Source organism: Oncorhynchus mykiss, chromosome 19, assembly GCF_013265735.2.
Source record: "Oncorhynchus mykiss isolate Arlee chromosome 19, USDA_OmykA_1.1, whole genome shotgun sequence".
NCBI classification, from domain to species: Eukaryota; Metazoa; Chordata; class Actinopteri; order Salmoniformes; family Salmonidae; genus Oncorhynchus; species Oncorhynchus mykiss.
The window spans coordinates 61,579,329-61,603,640 of record NC_048583.1 but is presented as its reverse complement, the minus strand read 5'-3'; the positions used below and the strand labels follow the sequence as shown (position 1 = coordinate 61,603,640).

Genomic DNA, 24,312 nt, shown 5'->3' with positions numbered 1-24,312 from the left:
AGCTGTACTCCTTTCTAGCCAAGAGCGAATCGCATGGCGAAAGAATAAGGAAAATGACATCACTTCCGCCTGTACTTCCTGGAGCCACAACCCTCAGACGTCGACTTCAAAACGCTTCCGTAAAATATTCCACTCCGGTGCGTACTGCTCCGTTTTCAGTGTACTAGCTAGTATACGACGTTTTTGGAAATATTGTTCAACATTTATCTAAATAGAATGAAGGCCAAGGGATTTGCAGTTACCCATCACCTGTAAAGGTAAAGCGTTAGTTAGCAGGTTACGGACAACTAACCTAGTTCTTTTACTCGCCATTTCGGTAAGAGCTACGACCCGAAATTATTTTAATAGCAGGTTAGGAGGGCAGTTTTGCCATCCCTAATTATTTTTCATAACCGTAACCAAATTGTCCTAACCTGCTACATTGATTCTCATAACCCGTTGCGTAATACTTTGTACTAATCTGCTACGAAAAAGTAACTTCCGGTCGTAACTGTATCGAAGTGGCGCTGTATCGAAGAGTTTCTCATGGTTAGATAGCTACATCTCCAAATACGATGTAGGCATTTGGCTAGGTAATTTATATAGTGGAAATTACATTATCTGTCTAGTTCATGTGGAGAGGAATGTCATCGGGGTGTTTTTGATTACTTTGTCTTTGTAGAGACATTGGTGCAAAATGGATGTTGACGTTAAACTAGAGGAAGATGAGAGGGAGATATCCCATACAGTAATTTGGTCTGATTCGATTAATGCCTGGATAGATTACCCAAATTCAACATTGTCAGAAAACACAGAAACAGGTTACCATGTGGGTTTACTGAAAGAGCATTCACATGTACCTCCCATCAGTCCCCAAACAACAAGCCACAGGCAGATTTTACGTATTTTTCCTGAAATGACCGGAGCAAGTGATGGGGAGAACAGGGCTGTCAAACTGGTTTATTTCTGTAAAGATCAAGATACCATCGGCACATCTGAAGGGAATTCAATCAAGGAACAGTCATGGCATTTAGCGCCGTCCAGTGATATTCTGACAGGACATGCATCCACTTTCAGTGGCTATTTTGAAGCTCAAATCAACCCAACTTCACAGGTTTCTAGCCAAACACAGACCAATAATAAATTGCCCTCTGACAATGTTAATATCCCAAGCCCTAGTACTGCCATTCATTCTGTGCTAACCTCACCTGCTACAGAAAGCGACTGTCATTTAGCTGTATCTACTAGACCTATTCTTCCAGAATATTGTGAGCCATTGAACTTTCCCTCTGATGAAGAGGAAGACTACAATGCCAATTTAAGTCCAAGACAACAATGCCGGAAAACGTTAGAGGATAAATGGATACGTCAGTGTCGTGGCAGTTACTCAAGACCCAACCTAAGAAAGTTTGGGAGATATTGGAAAGATCCATACGTCAAGTGCAAGGAGATCGGTGTAGATTTCAATGTTGGATCTGGAGCGAAACAGAAACTTCATTTGCATTTACTGACAGTTGGTGTAATGCTTGAGGTGTCAGAATATGCTAGAAACATTAATAGATCTCGCCCTCATGTTATCTTTGATATTCTAGATTACAACTTTGTTCTTGGTGTACAAAATGAACAACAATATGACTTTTCTAACAGGGTAGAAAATAAATTAAAAGAAATGCTGAAGATTCGTTCTAAGAGAACACCTGAGTGGTTAACAGAAGTCTTTGACCTTCCTGATCCAAAGACAGTTACAGTTTTGGAATACTCCCTTAAATGGGCACAGTTGTATTTGCAAAACAGCTTGTCAAATCCTACACCTTTTGACGTTTGCATAAAGGAGGAGCCTGTTGTAGGCCTGATCTCTCCTCTGCATGTGACGACTGAGAGCTTCTCCACTGAGACAGATGTGACACAGTGTGCTGATGAGACGGCAATCCTTGGCCCTGAAAATGGACGTAATGATACCTGCACAAGGCCTTATATGGGCATCGTCCGTCCTCAACATGTCCAGGCGGAAACCTTCCCAACTCAGACAGATATAACAATGGATCAATCCTTCATGATGCCCACTGTAGAAGAAGCATTGAGGGAACTCTACCCAATCTGCAAGGGAAAAGGACTTGACCTTGTTGTGAAATCAAAATATGGGAAAAATAAGAAACTTGACTTGCATCTATTGACCAGAGATGTAATGTTTGAATTGGCTGATTTTGCCTCACAAGTGTGTGGAAATTGGAAGCAGGTTGTGTGTGAGGTTCTCGAGCATAATTTTGATTTGGATTTAAAAAGTGGGAAAACTGAGCTGGCCGAAGATATTATGGGAAGGTTAAAAGCAGTTTTACAGCGCAAGACGGGTAAACACGGTATATGGAGATTGGAACTTGAAAATGAAGCTTTCTTAAAGAAGTCACGTAAACGAAAGAACCCTGCGGAGATGTCCACTAACCAGAAGGTCACTACAGCATCACTTGAGCCAAAATACCAAATGAATGAAGTATCAAAAAGGAGGAGATTGAATTTAATGAGCAAGAAGAAAGACATGGACATGTTAGTAACCAAGGAGACCGAGGGAGGCCATTTCTCTGAAGTAGTACAAATAGAACCTCGTCTTGTCAAAATAGAGAGAATCTCTGATGAGACTGACCTGGCACTTTGTACTGACGAAACAAAGCAAATTGTCGTTACCAACTTGGACCAATCAAATGTGACGTCTCACACCAAAAATATGGTGAAAGCCAAAGCGTGCTACCCACTCTGTGAGGAAATAGGTCTGGACCTTGATGTCACATCCAAACCATCTAAAAAGAAACTGGAATTGAATTTACTGACAAACGGTGTAATATTTGAGGTGCATAAATATGCAGGGATAAAATCCAATCGTCAAAAAAAAAAAAGTGGGTACATTCTCGTTGATATTCTAAAATACAATTTTGATCTTAGTTTGCAAAATCAGAGACGTAATCTATTTCCACTGCATATTTGCTGTAAAGTGAAACGATTGGTTCAGAAACACAAATCTGAGCTCGTGAGAAAAAGAGAAATCTCAAAAGAGGTGTTCATAATACCGAGTGTGCTTAAAAGCCAAGCAAAAACAAATGTGCTTTCAGAAAAAAATATGGAACGAAACGCAAGGCTGGTTTATCCTCATCATGGTAAAGACACTATCTCTGTGGAGACAGCTGAAACAGTCTCCACTGATGAAGCAGCGATGCTTGACCGGGATAATGGACCTGCTGAGATCTGCATAAAGGAGGAGGAGGAGTCAGATCTTCACTCAGGTCAAACGGGTTTATTTCTGCAAAGACCAAGATACCGTCAGAACATCTGAAGAGCATTTGATCGAAGATGGATCATGGCATGAATCAACACCCAGTAATATTCTGCCTGGAAATGTGTTCAGCCTTCCACAGGCACCACTACCAGCTGCAGAAAGTGGTCCTTTCGAAAGTAAAACCGAGCCAACTTCACAGATATAACCAGACGGTCCAATGCAGAATCACTTGAGACAAAATACCATAGACTTGACAGAAGTAACCAGGGGAAAAAAGGGATTTAATGAGGATAAATACATGTTTATAGCCAAGAAGGAAAAGAAAGTTGTCAGACAAGTAGAACCTCATTGAGATGAGATGGACCTGCCAGGGAAAAGAAAAGCAATTCCTTTACTTCCTGACTGAAATCTCAGGGGGGGGGGGGGGGGGGGGGGGGGAGATACAAGATGGAAAGAAAAGATTGATATTGTTATATGTGATGAAGTGCAACACGGTGGATTCTTACCGAAGTTTCAAAATGCTTTGTAGTCGAGACTGGTTCTGAGAAGAAATGCTAACAAATCCTTGCTGGATACAGATCAGGTTGCTATTGAAAATCTGCAAAAGGCTAAGTCATAAAGTCCCTCAGTTCAAGAAGACGACTCGTACCTGGGAATGGCTCTGGACTAATTACAAAAAAACTGTTTAAAATCACTGCAGAAAGCAGAGACAACAAGAGTTTTGCCAAAAGGAAGAAGGGCTGTTGATCACTTGTGTGGTAGAGAGAAACACCCAGAATCAGTCTGGACAGGATGGAGTTTTAGTCTGGACAGGATGGAGTTTTAGACTGGACAGGATGGAGTTTTAGTCTGGACAGGATGGAGCTTCAGTCTGGACAGGATGGAGCTTCAGTCTGGACAGGATGGAGTTTCAGTCTGGACAGGATGGAGCTTCAGTCTGGACAGGATGGAGTTTTAGTCTGGACAGGATGGAGCCTAACTGTGGAAAAACAGAAACTGACTGATACACACATTACAATGACAAATCAATGACCAGATTGGCAACCAGCTCCAGCTACTCAGCATTACTCTGACTATTTGTGCTGGTTGGCTTCTGTCTCAGCTGAAGGGAGGACATTGTGTTTTAAAGTCTTTTCTTTCTGTCCTGAAGTAGGCCTACCTGCTTAATACACACAGACTTTCATATAGGTAAAGCAAAGGCATGCTATGACTTAACTCTACCTTCATATATTGGGCTGCCTTTATCCCAATAGTTTCACAGTTTAAAAACGTGTGTTTTCAAATGACTGTATGCTACATTGATCTTTGGATCACACTTGGAATGTGAAAGGTTTCCTAGTGTTAGTTTTAGGTCTCCCTGAAGTCCGTAGACTTCCATTCTATTAGTCACCCTAGAACACAGTCATCGAGCCTAACGGAGATGTGTATTCATTAGGGATATACTGTAGCTAAATGTTTAATGGAGGGCTACGCTAGCGTTTCTTGGACCAATTCAGAAATTGGTACACAAGGAGGAGTAGCACTAGTCTTTTTAGGATTAAGTGAAAATAGGGAGACAATGTATTTGTATTAAGGGTTTAGTCTTTGAATGGTGGATTTGTGCAGATTCCCTTGGCCTTCCTTCCTGTTTAACTCTTGATGTCTGGTCTTGCTGTAGAGACTGAACACAGCAGGATTATTGCTAGACTTTTTTTGTTTTCTTAACTATTTTACGACGTATTCATTGACGAAACGAACTCCACTACAAATACAAGCCTCTATAGAAGAACCTCTGATCCTTTTTTAGTTAGGAATAAAAAGACAAAGATGTTTTATTTTCTAAGAGTATGTAGTAGTAGCAGTAGTGAAATAACCTACTATGATGGATCATATTTTAATTTTTTTATCAGTGGGCTATTTTGTTTTTTTTGTTCCTTTTTTTGTGGAAAGATTTAGAGACTGTATCCAGACCTGCCTTACTGTTACCAATATGTTCCTTTTTTTGTGGAAAGATTTAGAGACTGTATCCAGACCTGCCTTACTGTTACCAATATGTTCCTTTTTTTGTGGAAAGATTTAGAGACTGTATCCAGACCTGTCTTACTGTTACCAATATGTTCCTTTTTTTGTGGAAAGATTTAGAGACTGTATCCAGACCTGCCTTACTGTTACCAATATGTTCCTTTTTTTGTGGAAAGATTTAGAGACTGTATCCAGACCTGCCTTACTCTTACCAATATGTTCCTTTTTTTGTGGAAAGATTTAGAGACTGTACCCAGACCTGTCTTACTCTTACCAATATGTTCCTTTTTTTGTGGAAAGATTTAGAGACTGTACCCAGACCTGTCTTACTCTTACCAATATGTTCCTTTTTTTGTGGAAAGATTTAGAGACTGCATCCAGACCTGTCTTACTGTTACCAATATGTTCCTTTTTTGAACAGGGAGTTATTCTACCGTAAACGAAGATTATTTTTATGTATTTATTTTTATTTTTTAAAGGATACTTCCTCTGACATTCTTAGAGCTGTCATTTTATTGTGAGGAACTGCAGTTCGATCGGAATAGTTGTTCTGTTTTTGTCCTCTGTTTTGTGAGTGACCCTCTCACTCAGTCAACTCGTCTCAGTGCACAAGTCTCCCCTTCTCCAGACACCGCGTATGAATCAGAATCCGTAGCTAGTTGTGACACGTGAGCCTCTGGATGAAAAGGTATGCAAGTCATTTGTTTTTTATGAGGGGGGGGGGGGGGGTAAATTATATTAACATTTTAAGAATTCATAGAATCTGACTGGTGCCAATAGCATTCAGGTCAACACTTAAAGGAAGGTGAATTAGCTGTAATTGCTTGGTCTGATATCTTCATACATGTGTTTGTGTTTCCAGCAGAGTATCCCTAAAGCAGTGTGGTCGTATCAGCCCCCCCATGTTGGACTAAACTCTACACAAGTGAAAACCCCAAATCCCTAAAGGTGTGTTAAATCCCTAAATATTATTTTTAAGAATCAACATTTTTTGTACAATTTTGCTGCCTTGAGACAGGCAGCCCAATTCTGAATTTGTTTTCTTCAGTAATTGGTCTTTTGACCAATCAAATCAGCTTTGAAAAAGATCTGATGTGATTGGTCAAAATGTAAATTAATGGAACATTTATCAGAATTGGGCTGCCTGCCTCAACGTAAACATTGTGGCTTAGAAGAATAGCTTATTGGGATGTCAACGTTATCCAATTATTATACTGTATGTGGAGTGGACATCACTGTGATTAACACTGGAACTAAACACTGTGATTAACACTGGCACCAAACACTGTGATTAACACTGGCACTAAACACTGTGATTAACACTGTGATTAACACTGGCACTAAACACTGTGATTAACACTGGAACTAAACACTGTGATTAACACTGGAACTAAACACTGTGATTAACACTGGCACTAAACACTGTGATTAACACTGGCACTAAACACTGTGATTAACACTGGCACTAAACACTGTGATTAACACTGGCACTAAACACTGTGATTAACACTGGCACTAAACACTGTGATTAACACTGGCACTAAACACTGTGATTAACACTGGCACTAAACACTGTGACTAACACTGGAACTAAACACTGTGATTAACACTGGCACTAAACACTGTGATTAACACTGTGATTAACACTGGCACTAAACACTGTGATTAACACTGGAACTAAACACTGTGATTAACACTGGAACTAATCACGCAGTGTAGCCTAGTGGTTAGTGTGTTAGACTAGTAACCGAAAGGTTGCAAGTTCAAATCCCCGAGCTGACAAGGTAAAAATCTGTCGTTCTGCCCCCTGAACAAGGCAGTTAACCCACTGTTCTTAGGCCGTCATTGAAAATAAGAATTTGTTCTTAAATGACTTGCCTAGTTAAATAAAGGTAAAAATAAATATATATATAATATTTAACCACCTCCAGAAAGTTGATTGCATCATTTCTCTCTTCATTTTATTCACAGATCCTCTATTTGCCAAACTAGAGGGACATGAAGTCTGACTCCTTCCTCAACATGTGGACCTGCCCTGAGGATGTTGGACACCACTGTTACACCTTCAGCCTTGTTGATTTCCTGTCAGACTGGTTGTTTTTCAACTCCATTCCACGGACGGACTGACCTGAAATTTTACCAGAACAGGAACACAATGTTCAACAGACTCTACTCAGACTGGTCGTCTTTGAACTCAAGAGGAACACAATGTTCATCAGACTCTACTCAGACTGGTCGTCTTTGAACTCAAGAGGAACACAATGTTCATCAGACTCTACTCAGACTGGTCGTCTTTGAACTCAAGAGGAACACAATGTTCATCAGACTCTACTCAGACTGGTCGTCTTTGAACTCAAGAGGAACACAATGTTCATCAGACTCTACTCAGACTGGTCGTCTTTGAACTCAAGAGGAACACAATGTTCAACAGACTCTCTCCTCACCAGTGGACTGACTACTGAGACTGGTTGTGAGGTCACAGGAAATAGAGTGATCTGTTAGGAGGGATGCAGCATTGTAATCCTGATTTAGATGATGGTTATAAGGAGAGTTCAGGTCGTAACCAGTCCACTGAGATGAATGTAGATGTCGACACCCTGGCCAATATAAAAGGCTTTGGAGAGGGACCACGCTTTCAGGAGAAGGATAACTGACATTTACTCCTGAGGTGTCTGACTTGTTGCACCCTCGACAACCACTGTGATTATTATTATTTGACCCTGCTGGTCATTTATGAACATTTGAACATCTTGGCCATGTTCTGTTATAATCTCTACCCGGCACAGCCAGAAGAGGACTGGCCACCCCTCATAGCCTGGTTCCTCTCTACCCGGCACAGACAGAAGAGGACTGGCCACCCCTCATAGCCTGGTTCCTCTCTACCCGGCACAGCCAGAAGAGGACTGGCCACCCCTCATAGCCTGGTTCCTCTCTAGGTTTCTTCCTAGGTTCTGGCCTTTCTAGGGAGTTTTTCCTAGCCACCGTGCTTCTACACCTGCATTGCTTGCTGTTTGGGGGTTTTAGTCTGGGTTTCTGTACAGCACTTTGAGAGATATCAGCTGATGTAAATAGGGCTTTATAAATACATTTGATTTGATAGCAAGGCCTTGTCCAGAAACAACCCCCAGCTCAAACCTCCAAGGCAGGAGGTAAGGGCTTCATTAAATGTCCTGTACACATCACGTTTTGAAAATACAATTGTCATTAAAAAATAAAATCTGCATTTACACTGTTTGGTATTTTTGTGGTGGAGTTTTTTTTGTGCATCTTAAGAGTGGAAACCCTATGTGATTGGCTCTTTAAACATTTCATCTAGCCTATCAGTGGGTATGTTTTGTCACTCTGCTTTGTTACACCACGATCGTTTGAGTTTTATGTTAATTCTAGTCTGGCAACAGGTTCTCCGGTTTAAATCAAATGAGATCTCCTAGGGCCAGTTTCTCAGACGTAGATAAATCCTAAAAAATGATGTTCAATGGAGATTCCCCGTTGTGAAGTGTGTTTTACAGGCCTGCTACACTGGACAGTCATTAGTGCAGGGCATTAGAGGCTCTTGTTTATGATCAATGAAACCCAGCCATGGTGTGTGTAGGTCCCTCAGGGTTGGGCTGAATTTGAATTGAACCCAGCCATGGTGTGTGTAGGTCCCTCAGGGTTGGGCTGAATTTGAATTGAACCCAGCCATGGTGTGTGTAGGTCCCTCAGGGTTGGGCTGAATTTGAATTGAACCCAGCCATGGTGTGTGTAGGTCCCTCAGGGTTGGGCTGAATTTGAATTGAAGTCAGTCAATTCAGGAAGTTATCACAAATTACTATTACTATATTAATTGGAGAAAAAAAATAATTTTCAATACTTAATAAACTGAAAAGTTGAAGCTATTTATTTAAAAGGTTTTTCAATTTAAGACTTGTTTTATTCAAATAATGTCCTGAATTGACTGCTTTTAATTTGAATGGAGGCCACACCTGGTGACCAGCGTGACATAACTGGTTCTATTTCCAAGGATTTGTTGCGCAGCTCATACCCAGGAACACTTGGAAGTGTGTTTTCTGCTAATGCCAACAAAAAAACGTTAAACTATATCTACATGACTCCTGCAGGAACATCTTTGCGGTTAATGAGCGCAAACCCAGTAATAACGTTGTTCAGCAGTAACTTCAAAACACCGCTATCACTCGATCCTTGTTGGAAATGTTTTGAGGTGGGCCTCCAGAGTGTCGCAGCGGTCACCCTGTCATCCCTGTCAACCCTGTCATCCTTGTCAACCCTGTCAACCCTGTTTCCATGTCTGTACTAGACGTTATTAAAAAAAAACGAGCACCTGGGGCATGCAGGCATCCTGGCTGGCGTGGGGCTGTCGATGGAGCAGCAGGAGGCTATACGGCAGGCAACAGTTGAACAGCGTTCTCGTCGTGCCTCCTGTCACTGCCTCCTGTTCATACACATTGAATAAGCTCCCAGAATAGGTTATATTATTATATACAAGTTTAGCTAAAAAGCAGCCAACTAATAAGTACTATAGTTCAAGTAAATTCAATGGTCTGAGTTAATCTCCTCACAGTTAGGGTTAGGGTTAGGGTTAGGGTTAGGTAAGGCTGGTCTGAGTTAATCTCCTCACAGTTAGGGTTAGGGTTAGGGTTAGGGTTAGGGTTAGGGGTTAGGGTTAGGGTTAGGGTTAGGTAAGGTAAGGCTGGTCTGAGTTAATCTCCTCACAGTTAGGGTTAGGGTTAGGGTTAGGGTTAGGTAAGGTAAGGCTGGTCTGAGTTAATCTCCTCACAGTTAGGGTTAGGGTTAGGGTTAGGTAAGGTAAGGCTGGTCTGAGTTAATCTCCTCACAGTTTCATTCAGTAGTACAACACAACACACATTGCATTTTATCATAGGCACGGTGGGAATTTATATCTGTGATGTTTACATTTTATTGTTTTTATTTTTTTTATCCCACTTCATTGTGTGGAGCTGCTTTTTCTGGGAAATGCAGGGACGCCTTTTCTTTCCCAACGGAAAATGGCAGCTGCTTGAGCATTTGCAATAATGCAACGAGTAAAGCAGTTACATGTTTCCATTTAGCTCATTTTACCCTGCAACAGGAGCCACACCAAGACCTCATGTGCCCCAGAATGGCACATTGGCAGCCCCAACCCTGCAACAGGAGCCACACCAAGACCTCCTGTGCCCCAGAATGGCACATTGGCAGCCCCAACCCTGCAACAGGAGCCACACCAAGACCTCCTGTGCCCCAGAATGGCACATTGGCAGCCCCAACCCTGCAACAGGAGCCACACCAAGACCTCATGTGCCCCAGAATGGCACATTGGCAGCCCCAACCCTGCAACAGGAGCCACACCAAGACCTCATGTGCACCAGAATGGCACATTGGCAGCCCCAACCCTGCAACAGGAGCCACACCAAGACCTCCTGTGCCCCAGAATGGCACATTGGCAGCCCCAACCCTGCAACAGGAGCCACACCAAGACCTCCTGTGCCCCAGAATGGCACATTGGCAGCCCCAACCCTGCAACAGGAGCCACACCAAGACCTCCTGTGCCCCAGAATGGCACATTGGCAGCCCCAACCCTGCAACAGGAGCCACACTAAGACCTTCTGTGACCCAGAAAGGCACATTGGCAGCCCCAACCCTGCAACAGGAGCCACACCAAGACCTCCTGTGCCCCAGAGTGGAGCATTGGCAGCCCCAACCCTGCAACAGGAGCCACACTAAGACCTTCTGTGACCCAGAAAGGCGCATTGGCAGCCCCAACCCTGCAACAGGAGCCACACCAAGACCTCCTGTGCCCCAGAGTGGAGCATTGGCAGCCCCAACACTGCAACAGGAGCCACACCAAGACCTCCTGTGCACCAGAATGGCGCATTGGCAGCCCCAACCCTGCAACAGGAGCCACACCAAGACCTCCTGTGACCCAGAATGGCGCATTGGCAGCCCCAACACTGCAACAGGAGCCACACCATAACCCCAGAATGGCACATTGGCAGCCACTTCGGTCCCCTGCAGCTGCTCCACTTTTTTGGGGCGGGAGCTTCATCCGGGTGGACTGAGCTCTGCCAACACCGCTCTGCCAGTTCTCTCCCAGTTCTCTCCCAGTTCTCTCTGCAGTGTATCCAGCTACTTGAGGGAGGTCTGTTAAATGTTCAGTCTGCTCTCGTATGGTGGGCCAGGGACCTTGGCAAAGTCTCAGTTCACTCAACAAACAACTGCAGATGATCCTATGCCCGTTAGCTCCCATGGGAAAGATCTTAATACCCCCTTCTGACTTTAAATCAGGAGCCTGCGGAAGAGTCTGATCTCTCTGTCAAAATGCTTTGTAGTTGAGACTGGTTCTGAGCAAAAATTAAAAACATATCCTTGCTGTATAGCCTCAACATGGTTCAAACTACGATGTTGATATCATGGACGGTCAGTCGTTGCATCCATAGCTCTGTCTATGAATTTGAGAGTGTTTCTCCAGCTCCATCCTTCAGCTTTTTACAGAAACGGGCGGGGAAAACGATTTGCTATGGTTTCATCTGCTGAGTGCCACTTTAAAGGCCCTGTGCGGTCAAAAACGTGGTTTCCCTGTGTTTTATATATATTTCCACACAGGCTGGGAGGTTACACTAGTGTTTGTTGGACTAGTTCAGAAATTGGTACACAAGAATGATTAACATTGGCTTTTTAGGATTGAGTGAAATAAGGGGATAAAATACAGTGCCTTCAGGAAAGTATTCAGACCCTTTGACTTTGTTCAACATTTTATTACGTTACAGCCTTATCCTCAGTAATCTATTGTCCGTAGCGCTCCGAGACAGGATTGTGTCGAGGTACAGATCTGGCGAAGGGTACCAAAAAAATGTCTGCAGCATTTAAGGTCCCCAAGAACACAGTGGCCTCCATCATTCTTAAATAGAAGAAGTTTGGAACCACCAAGACTCTTCCTAGAGCTGGCCGCCCGGCCAAACTGAGCAATCGGGGGAGAAGGGCTTCGGTCTCTCTGTCAGAGCTCCAGAGATCATTTGTGGAGATGGGACAACCTTCCAGAAGGACAACAATCTCCACAGCACTCACCAATCAGGCCCATACTACAATACCACATATCTACTCTACATACCCCATGGTAGGCTACAGTAGTAAACACCCCCCACCCCCAAACCAATTTTGTGACCTTCCTGTTCCATTTCTTGATTATATAAAACATTCAAATGAATGGCTATGGAGCATCTATGACCTTGGTTACACCCCGGCACATAAATGTGACCTCTGTCATCTGATCCACGCTGCATTAGATCTGAATGTATGAAAGTCACATTAGCTTCAGATCTGCCAAGATGTGTTCAGAATGAAAAAGAGTGAACGACTTGGGGAAAAATATGTTCTATAAATTACTTTCGCAAAGAACAAAGAACAAACGTTTGAAATAAACTTTCATACTGCAAAAAAAAAAAACAGATTAATTACATGAATATCGGTGGACAATTTGTACAAAACAAACGTAGATGATGGAACATTTTGCTTACGTGATGAACCACTAAGGGGATATAAATATTCCCCATCTAGCCAGGGCTCTCCAACAGATAGATAGATCCCAGTAGCTATGAGTAGCTCGCTGCCCACCTATGAGTAGCTCGCTGCCCACCTATGAGTAGCTCGCTGCCCCACCTATGAGTAGCTCGCTGCCCACTTATGAGTAGCTCGCTGCCCACCTATGTGTAGCTCGCTGCCCACCTATGAGTAGCTCGCTGCCCACCTATGAGTAGCTCGCTGCCCACCTATGAGTAGCTCGCTGCCCACCTATGAGTAGCTCGCTGCCCACCTATGAGTAGCTCGCTGCCCACCTATGAGTAGCTCGCTGCCCACCTATGAGTAGCTCGCCAAACAGTTCTGAAAGTACATTAGATTTTCACTTGTTCCAATGCAAACTGTCACTAACAGGTTTAAGACTCTGCGAGCTCCCAGCTATTATCTAATCAACATTATCCCACCCCTGGTTAGCCACTATTGGCTTAAAAAGCCAAAACTTAACACAATATTTGCTAATTAATTTCCAGCAATATTGCCCCTGTCTATCACTCTGTGTGTGGCCAGTTGATGTAATAACCGTCTTGTGGGTTGACAGAAATAATTTCACCAACACGTTCTGAATTAAATGTTAACTGCAAAGTAGAATTACCTGTCCCCCCCCCCCCCATCAATCTACACACCAAAAACAGGTTTTTAGAAATAATAATAAATCAACTTAAATATTACATTTACATAAGTATACAGACCCTTTACTCAGTACTATGTTGAAGAACCTTTGGCAGCAATTACAGTCTTCTTGGGTTTGACGCTACAAGCTTGGCACACCTGTATTTGGGGAGTTTCTCCAATTCTTCTCTGCAGATCCTCTCAAGCTCTGTCAGGTTGGATGGGGAGTGTTGCTGCACAGCTACAGTGGGGCAAAAAAGTATTTAGTCAGCCACCAATTGTGCAAGTTCTCCCACTTAAAAAGATGAGAGAGGCCTGTCATTTTCATCATAGGAACACTTCAACTATAACAGACAAAATGAGAAAAGAAAAATCCAGAAAATCACATTGTAGGATTTTTAATTAATTTTATTTGCAAATTATGGTGGAAAATAACACCATTGGTGGCTGACTAAATACTAATTTGCTCCACTGTATTTTCAGGTCTCTCCAACGATGTTCGATTGGGTTCAGGTCCAGGCTCTGGCTGGGCCACTCAAGGACTTTCAGAGACTTGTCCCGAAGCCACTCTTGTGTTGTCTTGTCTGTGTGCTTAGGGTCGTTTTCCTGTTGGATGGTGAACGTTCTCCCAAGTCTGAGGTCCTGAGCCGGTACCGGTACCCCCTGTATATAGCCTCCACATTGACTCTATACCAGAACCCCCTGAATATAGCCTCCACATTGACTCTGTACCGGTACCCCCTGTATATAGCCTCCACATTGATTCTGCACCGGTACCCCCTGTATATAGCCTCCACATTGTCTCTGTACCGGTACCCCCTGTATATAGCCTCCACATTGACTCTGCACCGGTACCCCCTGTATATAGCCTCCACATTGACTCTGTACCGGTACCCCCTGTATATAGCCTCCACATTGACTCTATTCCAGTACCCCCTGAATATAGCCTCCACATTGACTCTGTACCGGTACCCCCTGTATATAGCCTCCACATTGACTCTATACCAGTACCCCCTGAATATAGCCTCCACATTGACTCTGTACCGGTACCCCCTGTATATAGCCTCCACATTGACTCTGTACCAGGACCCCTGTATATAGCCTCCACATTGACTCTGTACCAGGACCCCTGTATATAGCCTCCACATTGATTCTGCACCGGTACCCCCTGTATATAGCCTCCACATTGACTCTGCACCGGTACCCCCTGTATATAGCCTCCACATTGACTCTGTACCGGTACCCCCTGTATATAGTCTCGCTATTGTTATTTTAATGCTGCTATTACTTTTTATTTATTTAACTTATCTATTTTTTACTAAAATAAGTGTTAACACTAAGTAAGCATTTCACTGTCAGGTCTACTACACCTGTTGTATTCAGCATTTCACTGTGAGGTCTACTACACCTGTTGTATTCAGCATTTCACTGTAAGGTCTACTACACCTGTTGTATTCAGCATTTCACTGTAAGGTCTACTACACCTGTTGTATTCAGCATTTCACTGTAAGGTCTACTACACCTGTTGTATTCAGCATTTCCCTGTAAGGTCTACTACACCTGTTGTATTCAGCATTTCACTGTAAGGTCTACTACACCTGTTGTATTCAGCATTTCACTGTAAGGTCTACTACACCTGTTGTATTCAGCATTTCCCTGTAAGGGCTACTACACCTGTTGTATTCAGCATTTCAATGTAAGGTCTACTACACCTGTTGTATTCAGCATTTCACTGTAAGGTCTACTACACCTGTTGTATTCAGCATTTCACTGTAAGGTCTACTACACCTCTTGTATTCAGCATTTCACTGTAAGGTCTACTACACCTGTTGTATTCAGCATTTCACTGTAAGGTCTACTACACCTGTTGTATTCAGCATTTCACTGTGAGGTCTACTACACCTCTTGTATTCAGCATTTCACTGTAAGGTCTACTACACCTGTTGTATTCAGCATTTCACTGTAAGGTCTACTACACCTGTTGTATTCAGCATTTCACTGTGAGGTCTACTACACCTGTTGTATTCAGCATTTCACTGTCAGGTCTAGTACACCTCTTGTATTCAGCATTTCACTGTCAGGTCTAGTACACCTGTTGTATTCAGCATTTCACTGTGAGGTCTACTACACCTGTTGTATTCAGCATTTCACTGTGAGGTCTACTACACCTGTTGTATTCAGCATTTCACTGTCAGGTCTACTACACCTGTTGTATTCAGCATTTCACTGTGAGGTCTACTACACCTGTTGTATTCAGCATTTCACTGTGAGGTCTACTACACCTGCTGTATTCAACACATGCCATTTGATTTCCTGCCAGACTGGTCATCTTTGAACTTTATTCCATGACTTTTGTTGTGTCTTGTTTTTATTTATTCATTATTATAATTCAATATTTTTTTACAAATAATTTGTTCTGTAAAGTCTGTTGAGACATGTTGAAATACACTTGACATAAAAAGTAGTGGCCATCAGGCTAATGCCCTGCGTGTCTGGTCGTTAACCGGCCTTGCTGCTATGTCAGGGGTCCCTAAACTTTTTCTGCAAATGACCCCAAATTGACACTAGAAAATGCAGGGGACCCTATTTGGAAAAATGTGAACCCCTTGGTAATGCAGGTAGCTTAGAGGTTAAGAGCGTTGGGCCAGTAACCGAATCCCCATGCCGACTAGGTAACACATCTGCCAAGGTACATTTGAGCAAGGCACTTAATCCTAATTGTTCCTGTAAATCGCTCTGGATAAGAGTGTCTGCAAAATGACTAAAATGTCAATGTCAATGCTGCTTGTTCATATTATAATTCACTCAATTGTAGGTGCAGCAGCCTGTACCAGCACACACAATGACGTGAACGTGCATTCTAATCGTGTAAAAAGCACTTACTTGAAACTAAAAGGTTGTATTCTATACCCATTTGGAGAGAAACAAGTACTTCAATTTGTTTGATAAAATAAATATAAATATCAACTTCTGTCCATAGCTGTACTCCTTTCTAGCCAAGAGCGAATCGCATGGCGAAAGAATAAGGAATATGACATCACTTCCGCCTGTACTTCCTGGAGCCACAACCCTCAGACGTCGACTTCAAAACGCTTCCGTAAAATATTCCACTCCGGTGCGTACTGCTCCGTTTTCAGTGTACTAGCTAGTATACGACGTTTTTGGAAATATTGTTCAACATTTATCTAAATAGAATGAAGGCCAAGGGATTTGCAGTTACCCATCACCTGTAAAGGTAAAGCGTTAGTTAGCAGGTTACGGACAACTAACCTAGTTCTTTTACTCGCCATTTCGGTAAGAGCTACGACCCGAAATTATTTTAATAGCAGGTTAGGAGGGCAGTTTTGCCATCCCTAATTATTTTTCATAACCTTAGCCAAATTGTCCTAACCTGCTACATTGATTCTCATAACCCGTTGCGTAATACTTTGTACTAATCTGCTACGAAAAAGTAACTTCCGGTCGTAACTGTATCGAAGTGGCGCGAAGAGTGTTTCTCATGGTTAGATAGCTACATCTCCAAATACGATGTAGGCATTTGGCTAGGTAATTTATATAGTGGAAATTATATTATCTGTCTAGTTCATGTGGAGAGGAATGTCATCGGGGTGTTTTTGATTACTTTGTCTTTGTAGAGACATTGGTGCAAAATGGATGTTGACGTTAAACTAGAGGAAGATGAGAGGGAGATATCCCATACAGTAATTTGGTCTGATTCGATTAATGCCTGGATAGATTACCCAAATTCAACATTGTCAGAAAACACAGAAACAGGTTACCATGTGGGTTTACGGAAAGAGCATTCACATGTACCTCCCATCAGTCCCCCAAACAACAAGCCACGGGCAGATTTTACGTATTTTTCCTGAAATGACCGGAGCAAGTGATGGGGAGAACAGGGCTGTCAAACTGGTTTATTTCTGTAAAGATCAAGATGCCATCGGCACATCTGAAGGGAATTCAATCAAAGAGCAGTCATGGCATTTAGCACCGTCCAGTGATATTCTGACAGGACATGCATCCACTTTCAGTGGTTATTTTGAAGCTCAAATCAACCCAACTTCACAGGTTTCTAGCCAAACACAGACCAATAATAAATTGCCCTCTGACAATGTTAATATCCCAAGCTCTAGTACTGCCATTCATTCTGTGCTAACCTCACCTGCTACAGAAAGCGACTGTCATTTAGCTGTATCTACTAGACCTATTCTTCCAGAATATTGTGAGCCATTGAACTTTCCCTCTGATGAAGAGGAAGACTACAATGCCAATTTAAGTCCAAGACTACAATGCCAGAAAACGTTAGAGGATAAATGGATATGTCAGTGTCGTGGCAGTTACTCAAGACCCAACCTAAGAAAGTTTGGGAGATATTGGAAAGATCCATACGTCAAGTGCAAGGAGATCGGTGTAGATTTCAATGTTGGATCTGGAGCGAAACAGAAACTGAATTTGCATTTACTGACAGTTGGTGTAATGCTTGAGGTGTCAGAATATGCTAGAATCATTAATAGATCTCGCCCTCATGTTATCTTTGATATTCTAGATTACAACTTTGTTCTTGGTGTACAAAATGAACAACAATATGACTTTTCATACAGGGTAGAAAATAAATTAAAAGAAATGCTGAAGAGTCGTTCTAAGAGAACACCTGAGTGGTTAACAGAAGTCTTTGACCTTCCTCATCCAAAGACAGTTACAGTTTTGGAATACTCCCTTAAATGGGCACAGTTGAATTTGCAAAACAGCTTGTCAAATCCTACACCTTTTGACATTTGCATAAAGGAGGAGCCTGTTGTGGGCCTGATCTCTCCTCTGCATGTGACGACTGAGAGCTTCTCCACTGAGACAGATGTGACACGGTGTGCTGATGAGACGGCAATCCTTGGCCCTGAAAATGGACGTAATGATACCTGCACAAGGTATGAGCCTTATATGGGCATCGTCCGTCCTCAACATGTCCAGACGGAAACCTTCCCAACTCAGACAGATATAACATCCTTCATGATGCCCACTGTAGAAGAAGCATTGAGGGAACTCTACCCAATCTGTAAGGGAAAAGGACTTGACCTTGTTGTGAAATCAAAATATTGGAAAAATAAGAAACTTGACTTGCATCTATTGACCAGAGATGTAATGTTTGAATTGGCTGATTTTGCCTCACAAGTGTGTGGAAATCGGAAGCAGGTTGTGTGTGAGGTTCTCGAGCGTAATTTTGATTTGGATTTAAAAAGTGGGAAAACTGAGCTGGCCAAAGATATTATGAGAAAGTTAGGAAAGGTTTTAAAGCGCAAGACGGGTAAACACGGTATATGGAGATTGGAACTTGAAAATGAAGCTTTCTTAAAGAAGTCACGTAAAAGAAAGAACCCTGCGGAGATGTCCACTAGCCAGAAGGTCACTACAGCATCACTTGAGCCAAAATACCAAATGAAAGAAGTATCAAAAAGGAGGAGATTGAATTTAATGAGCAAGAAGAAAGACATGGACATGTTAGTAACCAAGGAGACAGAGGGAGGCCATTTCTCTGAAGTAGTACAAATAGAACCTCGTCTTGTCAAAATAGAGAGAATCTCTGATGAGACTGACCTTGCACTTTGTACTGACGAAACAAAGCAAATTGTCGTTACCAACTTGGACCAATCAAATGTGACGTCTCACACCAAAAATATGGTGAAAGCCAAAGCGTGCTACCCACTCTGTGAGGAAATAGGTCTGGACCTTGATGTCACATCCAAACCATCTAAACAGAAACTGGAATTTAATTTACTGACAAACGGTGTAATATTTGAGGTGTATAACTATGCAGGGATAAAATCCAATCGTCAAAAAAGAAGAAGTGGGTGCATTCTCATTGATATTCTAAAATACAATTTTGATCTTAGTTTGCAAAATCAGAGACGTAATCTATTTCCACTGCATATTTGCTGTAAAGTGAAACGATTGGTTCAGAAACACAAATCTGAGCTCGTGAGAAAAAGAGAAATCTCAAAAGAGGTGTTCACAATACCGAGTGTGCTTAAAAGCCAAGCAAAAACAAATGTGCTTTCAGAAAAAAATATGGAACAAAACCCAAGGCTGGTTTATCCTCATCATGGTAAAGACACTATCTCTGTGGAGACAGCTGAAACAGTCTCCACTGATGAAGCAGCGATGCTTGACCGGGATAATGGACCTGCTGAGATCTGCATAAAGGAGGAGGAGGAGGAGGAGGAGTAGTCAGATCTTCACTCTGAGGTCAAACGGGTTTATTTCTGCAAAGACCAAGATACCGTCAGAACATCTGAAGAGCATTTGATCGAAGATGGATCATGGCATGAATCAACACCCAGTAATATTCTGCCTGGAAATGTGTTCAGCCTTCCACAGGCACCACTACCAGCTGCAGAAAGTGGTCCTTTCGGAAGTAAAACCGAGCCAACTTCACAGATATAACCAGACGGTCCAATGCAGAATCACTCGAGACAAAATACCATAGACTTGACCGAAGTAACCAGGGGAAAAAAGGGATTTAATGAGAATAAATACATGTTTATAGCCAAGAAGGAAAAGAAAGTTGTCAGACAAGTAGAACCTCATTGAGATGAGATGGACCTGCCAGGGAAAAGAAAAGCAATTCCTTTACTTCCTGACTGAGATCTCAGGGGGGGAAAGATACAAGATGGGAAGAAAAGTCTGATCTGCTCGCTGTGAAACGCCAGTTTCTCATTTGCCTGAAAAAAAAATGAGAAAAAGATTGATATTGTTATATGTGATGAAGTGCAACACGGTGGATTCTTACCGAAGTTTCAAAATGCTTTGTAGTCGAGACTGGTTCTGAGAAGAAATGCTAATAAATCCTTGCTGGATACAGATCAGGGGGCTATTGAAAATCTGCAAAAGGCTAAGTCATAAAGTCCCTCAGTTCAAGAAGACGACTCGTACCTGGGAATGGCTCTGGACTAATTACAAAAAAACTGTTTAAAATCACTGCAGAAAGCAGAGACAACAAGAGTTTTGCCAAAACTAAGAACACTTGTTGATCACTTGTGTGGTAGAGAGAAACACCCAGAATCAGTCTGGACAGGATGGAGCTTCAGTCTGGACAGGATGGAGTTTTAGTCTGGACAGGATGGAGCTTCAGTCTGGACAGGATGGAGTTTTAGTCTGGACAGGATGGAGTTTTAGTCTGGACAGGATGGAGTTTTAGTCTGGACAGGATGGAGTTTTAGTCTGGACAGGATGGAGTTTCGGTCTGGACGGGATGGAGTTTCAGTCTGGACAGGATGGAGTTTCAGTCTGGACAGGATGGAGCTTAAGTCTGGACATGATGGAGCTTCAGTCTGGACAGGATGGAGCCTAACTGTGGAAAAACAGAAACTGACTGATACACACATTACAATGACAAATCAATGACCAGATTGGCAACGAGCTCCAGCTACTCAGCATCACTCTGACTATTTGTGCTGGTTGGCTTCTGTCGCAGCTGAAGGGAGGACATTGTGTTTTAAAGTCTATGACTTAACTAGCTTCATATATTGGGCTGCCTTTATCCCAATAGTTTCACAGTTTAAAAACGTGTGTTTTCAAATGACTGTATGCTACATTGATCTTTGGATCACACTTGGAATGTGAAAGGTTTCCTAGTGTCAGTTTTAGGTCTCCCTGAAGTCCGTAGACTTCCACTCTATTAGTCACCCTAGAACACAGTCAACGAGCCTAACGGAGATGTGTATTCATTAGGGATATACTGTAGCTAAATGTTTAATGGAGGGCTACGCTAGCGTTTCTTGGACCAATTCAGAAATTGGTACACAAGAAGGAGTAGCACTAGTCTTTTTAGGATTAGGTGAAAATAGGGAGACAATGTATTTGTATTAAGGGTTTAGTCTTTGAATGGTGGATTTGTGCAGATTCCCTTGGCCTTCCTTCCTGTTTAACTCTTGATGTCTGGTCTTGCTGTAGAGACTGAACACAGCAGGATTATTGCTAGACTTTTTTTTTGTTTTCTTAACTATTTTACGACGTATTCATTGACGAAACGAACTCCACTACAAATACAAGCCTCAATAGAAGAACCTCTGATCCTTTTTTAGTTAGAAATAAAAAGACAAAGATGTTTTATTTTCTAAGAGTATGTAGCATTAGTGAAATAACCTACTATGATGGATCATATTTTTTATTTTTTATCAGTGGGCTATTTTGTTTTTTTTGTTCCTTTTTTTGTGGAAAGATTTAGAGACTGTATCCAGACCTGTCTTACTGTTACCAATATGTTCATTTTTTTGTGGAAAGATTTAGAGACTGTATCCAGACCTGCCTTACTGTTACCAATATGTTCCTTTTTTTGTGGAAAGATTTAGAGACTGTATCCAGACCTGCCTTACTCTTACCAATATGTTCCTTTTTTGAACAGGGAGTTATTCTACCGTAAACTAAGATTATTTTTATGTATTTTTTCGTTTTGTTTTTAAAGGATACTTCCTCTGACATTCTTAGAGCTGTCATTTTATTGTGAGGAACTGCAGTTCGATCGGAATAGTTGTTCTGTTTTTGTCCTCTGTTTTGTGAGTGACCCTCTCACTCAGTCAACTCGTCTCAGTGCACAAGTCTCCCCTTCTCCAGACACCGCGTATGAATCAGAATCCGTAGCTAGTTGTGACACGTGAGCCTCTGGATGAAAAGGTATGCAAGTCATTTGTTTTTTATGAGGGGGGGGGGGGTAAATTATATTAACATTTTAAGAATTCATAGAATCTGACTGGTGCCAATAGCATTCAGGTCAACACTTAAAGGAAGGTGAATTAGCTGTAATTGCTTGGTCTGATATCTTCATACATGTGTTTGTGTTTCCAGCAGAGTATCCCTAAAGCAGTGTGGTCGTATCAGCCCCCCATGTTGGACTAAACTCTACACAAGTGAAAACCCCAAATCCCTAAAGGTGTGTTAAATCCCTAAATATTATATTTAAGTATCTGCATTTGTTTTGTAAAATTTTGCTGCCTTGAAACAGGCAGCCCAATTCTGAATTTGTTTTCTTCAGTAATTGGTCTTTTGACCAATCAAATCAGCTTTGAAAAAGATCTGATGTGATTGGTCAAAATGTAAATTAATGGAACATTGGAACATTTATCAGAATTGGGCTGCCTTCCTCAACGCAAACATTGTGGCTTAGAAGAATAGCTTATTGGGGATGTCAACGTTATCCAATTATTATACTGTATGTGGAGTGGACATCACTGTGATTAACACTGGAACTAAACACTGTGATTAACACTGTGATTAACACTGTGATTAACACTGTGATTAACACTGGCACTAAACACTGTGATTAACACTGGCACTAAACACTGATTTACACTGGAACTCAACACTGTGATTTACACTGGAACTAAACACTGTGATTAACACTGATTAACACTGTGATTAACACTGGCACTAAACACTGTGATTAACACTGATTAACACTGTGATTAACACTGGCACTAAACACTGTGATAACACTGTGATTAACACTGGCACTAAACACTGTGATTAACACTGATTAACACTGTGATTAACACTGGCGCTAAACACTATGATTAACAATGTGATTAACACTGGCACTAAACACTGATTTACACTGGAACTCAACACTGATTTACACTGGAACTAAACACTGTGATTAACACTGATTAACACTGTGATTAACACTGGCACTAAACACTGTGATTAACACTGGAACTAAACACTGTGATTAACACTGGAACTAAACACTGTGATTAACACTGGAACTAAACACTGTGATTAACACTGGAACTAAACACTGTGATTAACACTGGAACTAAACACTGTGATTAACACTGATTAACACTGGCACTAAACACTGTGATTAACACTGGCACTAAACACTGTGATTAACACTGGCACTAAACACTGTGATTAACACTGGCACTAATCACACAGTGTAGCCTAGTGGTTAGAGTGTTGGACTAGTAACCGAAAGGTTGCAAGTTCAAATCCCCGAGCTGACAAGGTACAAAATCTGTCGTTCTGTCCCCTGAACAAGGCAGTTAACCCACTGTTCCCCGGTAGGCCGTCATTGAAAATAAGAATTTGTTCTTAACTGACTTGCCTAGTTAAATAAAGGTAAAAATAAATATATATATAATATTTAACCACCTCCAGAAAGTTGATTGCATCATTTCTCTCTTCATTTTATTCACAGATCCTCTATTTGCCAAACTAGAGGGACATGAAGTCTGACTCCTTCCTCAACATGTGGACCTGCCCTGAGGATGTTGGACACCACTGTTACACCTTCAGCCTTGTTGATTTCCTGTCAGACTGGTTGTTTTTCAACTCCATTCCACGGACGGACTGACCTGAAATTTTACCAGAACAGGAACACAATGTTCATCAGACTCTACTCAGACTGGTCGTCTTTGAACTCAAGAGGAACACAATGTTCATCAGACTCTACTCAGACTGGTCGTCTTTGAACTCAAGAGGAACACAATGTTCATCAGACTCTACTCAGACTGGTCGTCTTTGAACTCAAGAGGAACACAATGTTCATCAGACTCTACTCAGACTGGTCGTCTTTGAACTCAAGAGGAACACAATGTTCAACAGACTCTCTCCTCACCAGTGGACTGACTACTGAGACTGGTTGTGAGGTCACAGGAAATAGAGTGATCTGTTAGGAGGGATGCAGGTTTGTTCTCCTGATTTAGATGATGGTTATAAGGAGAGTTCAGGTCGTAACCAGTCCACTGAGATGAATGTAGATGTCGACACCCTGGCCAATATAAAAGGCTTTGGAGAGGGACCACGCTTTCAGGAGAAGGATAACTGACATTTACTCCTGAGGTGTCTGACTTGTTGCACCCTCGACAACCACTGTGATTATTATTATTTGACCCTGC

General features: G+C 42.0%; 3 protein-coding genes across 5 annotated transcripts in view; all 3 read left to right on the top strand.

The window, feature by feature from the left end:
- Nucleotides 1-3,668, top strand: part of LOC118941514 — a 17,309-nt gene extending 13,641 nt beyond the window's left edge. Inside the window, exon 2 of the mRNA XM_036955291.1 lies at nt 3,252-3,668. The gene's annotated coding sequence lies outside the window, so the exon portion shown is untranslated. The remainder of the gene's footprint in view (nt 1-3,251) is intronic.
- LOC118941511 overlaps nt 1-5,853 on the top strand; it is a 48,566-nt gene extending 42,713 nt beyond the window's left edge. The window contains exon 3 of the transcript XR_005037810.1: nt 4,433-5,853. The gene's annotated coding sequence lies outside the window, so the exon portion shown is untranslated. The remainder of the gene's footprint in view (nt 1-4,432) is intronic.
- LOC118941513 lies at nt 50-24,312 on the top strand. Of its 3 annotated transcripts, none has more exons than XM_036955289.1 (4): nt 50-3,223; nt 19,625-22,090; nt 22,265-22,346; nt 23,613-24,312. In XM_036955289.1, the coding sequence occupies exons 1-2, from the start codon at nt 677-679 to the stop codon at nt 19,643-19,645; spliced, it is 2,568 nt and encodes an 855-aa protein (XP_036811184.1). In that variant the 5' UTR covers nt 50-676; the 3' UTR covers nt 19,646-22,090; nt 22,265-22,346; nt 23,613-24,312. The 3 variants fall into 3 exon arrangements, with proteins under 3 accessions (XP_036811184.1, XP_036811183.1, XP_036811185.1); XM_036955288.1 differs by having other exon boundaries at nt 22,262-22,346; XM_036955290.1 differs by lacking the exon at nt 50-3,223 and having other exon boundaries at nt 16,460-22,090; nt 22,262-22,346.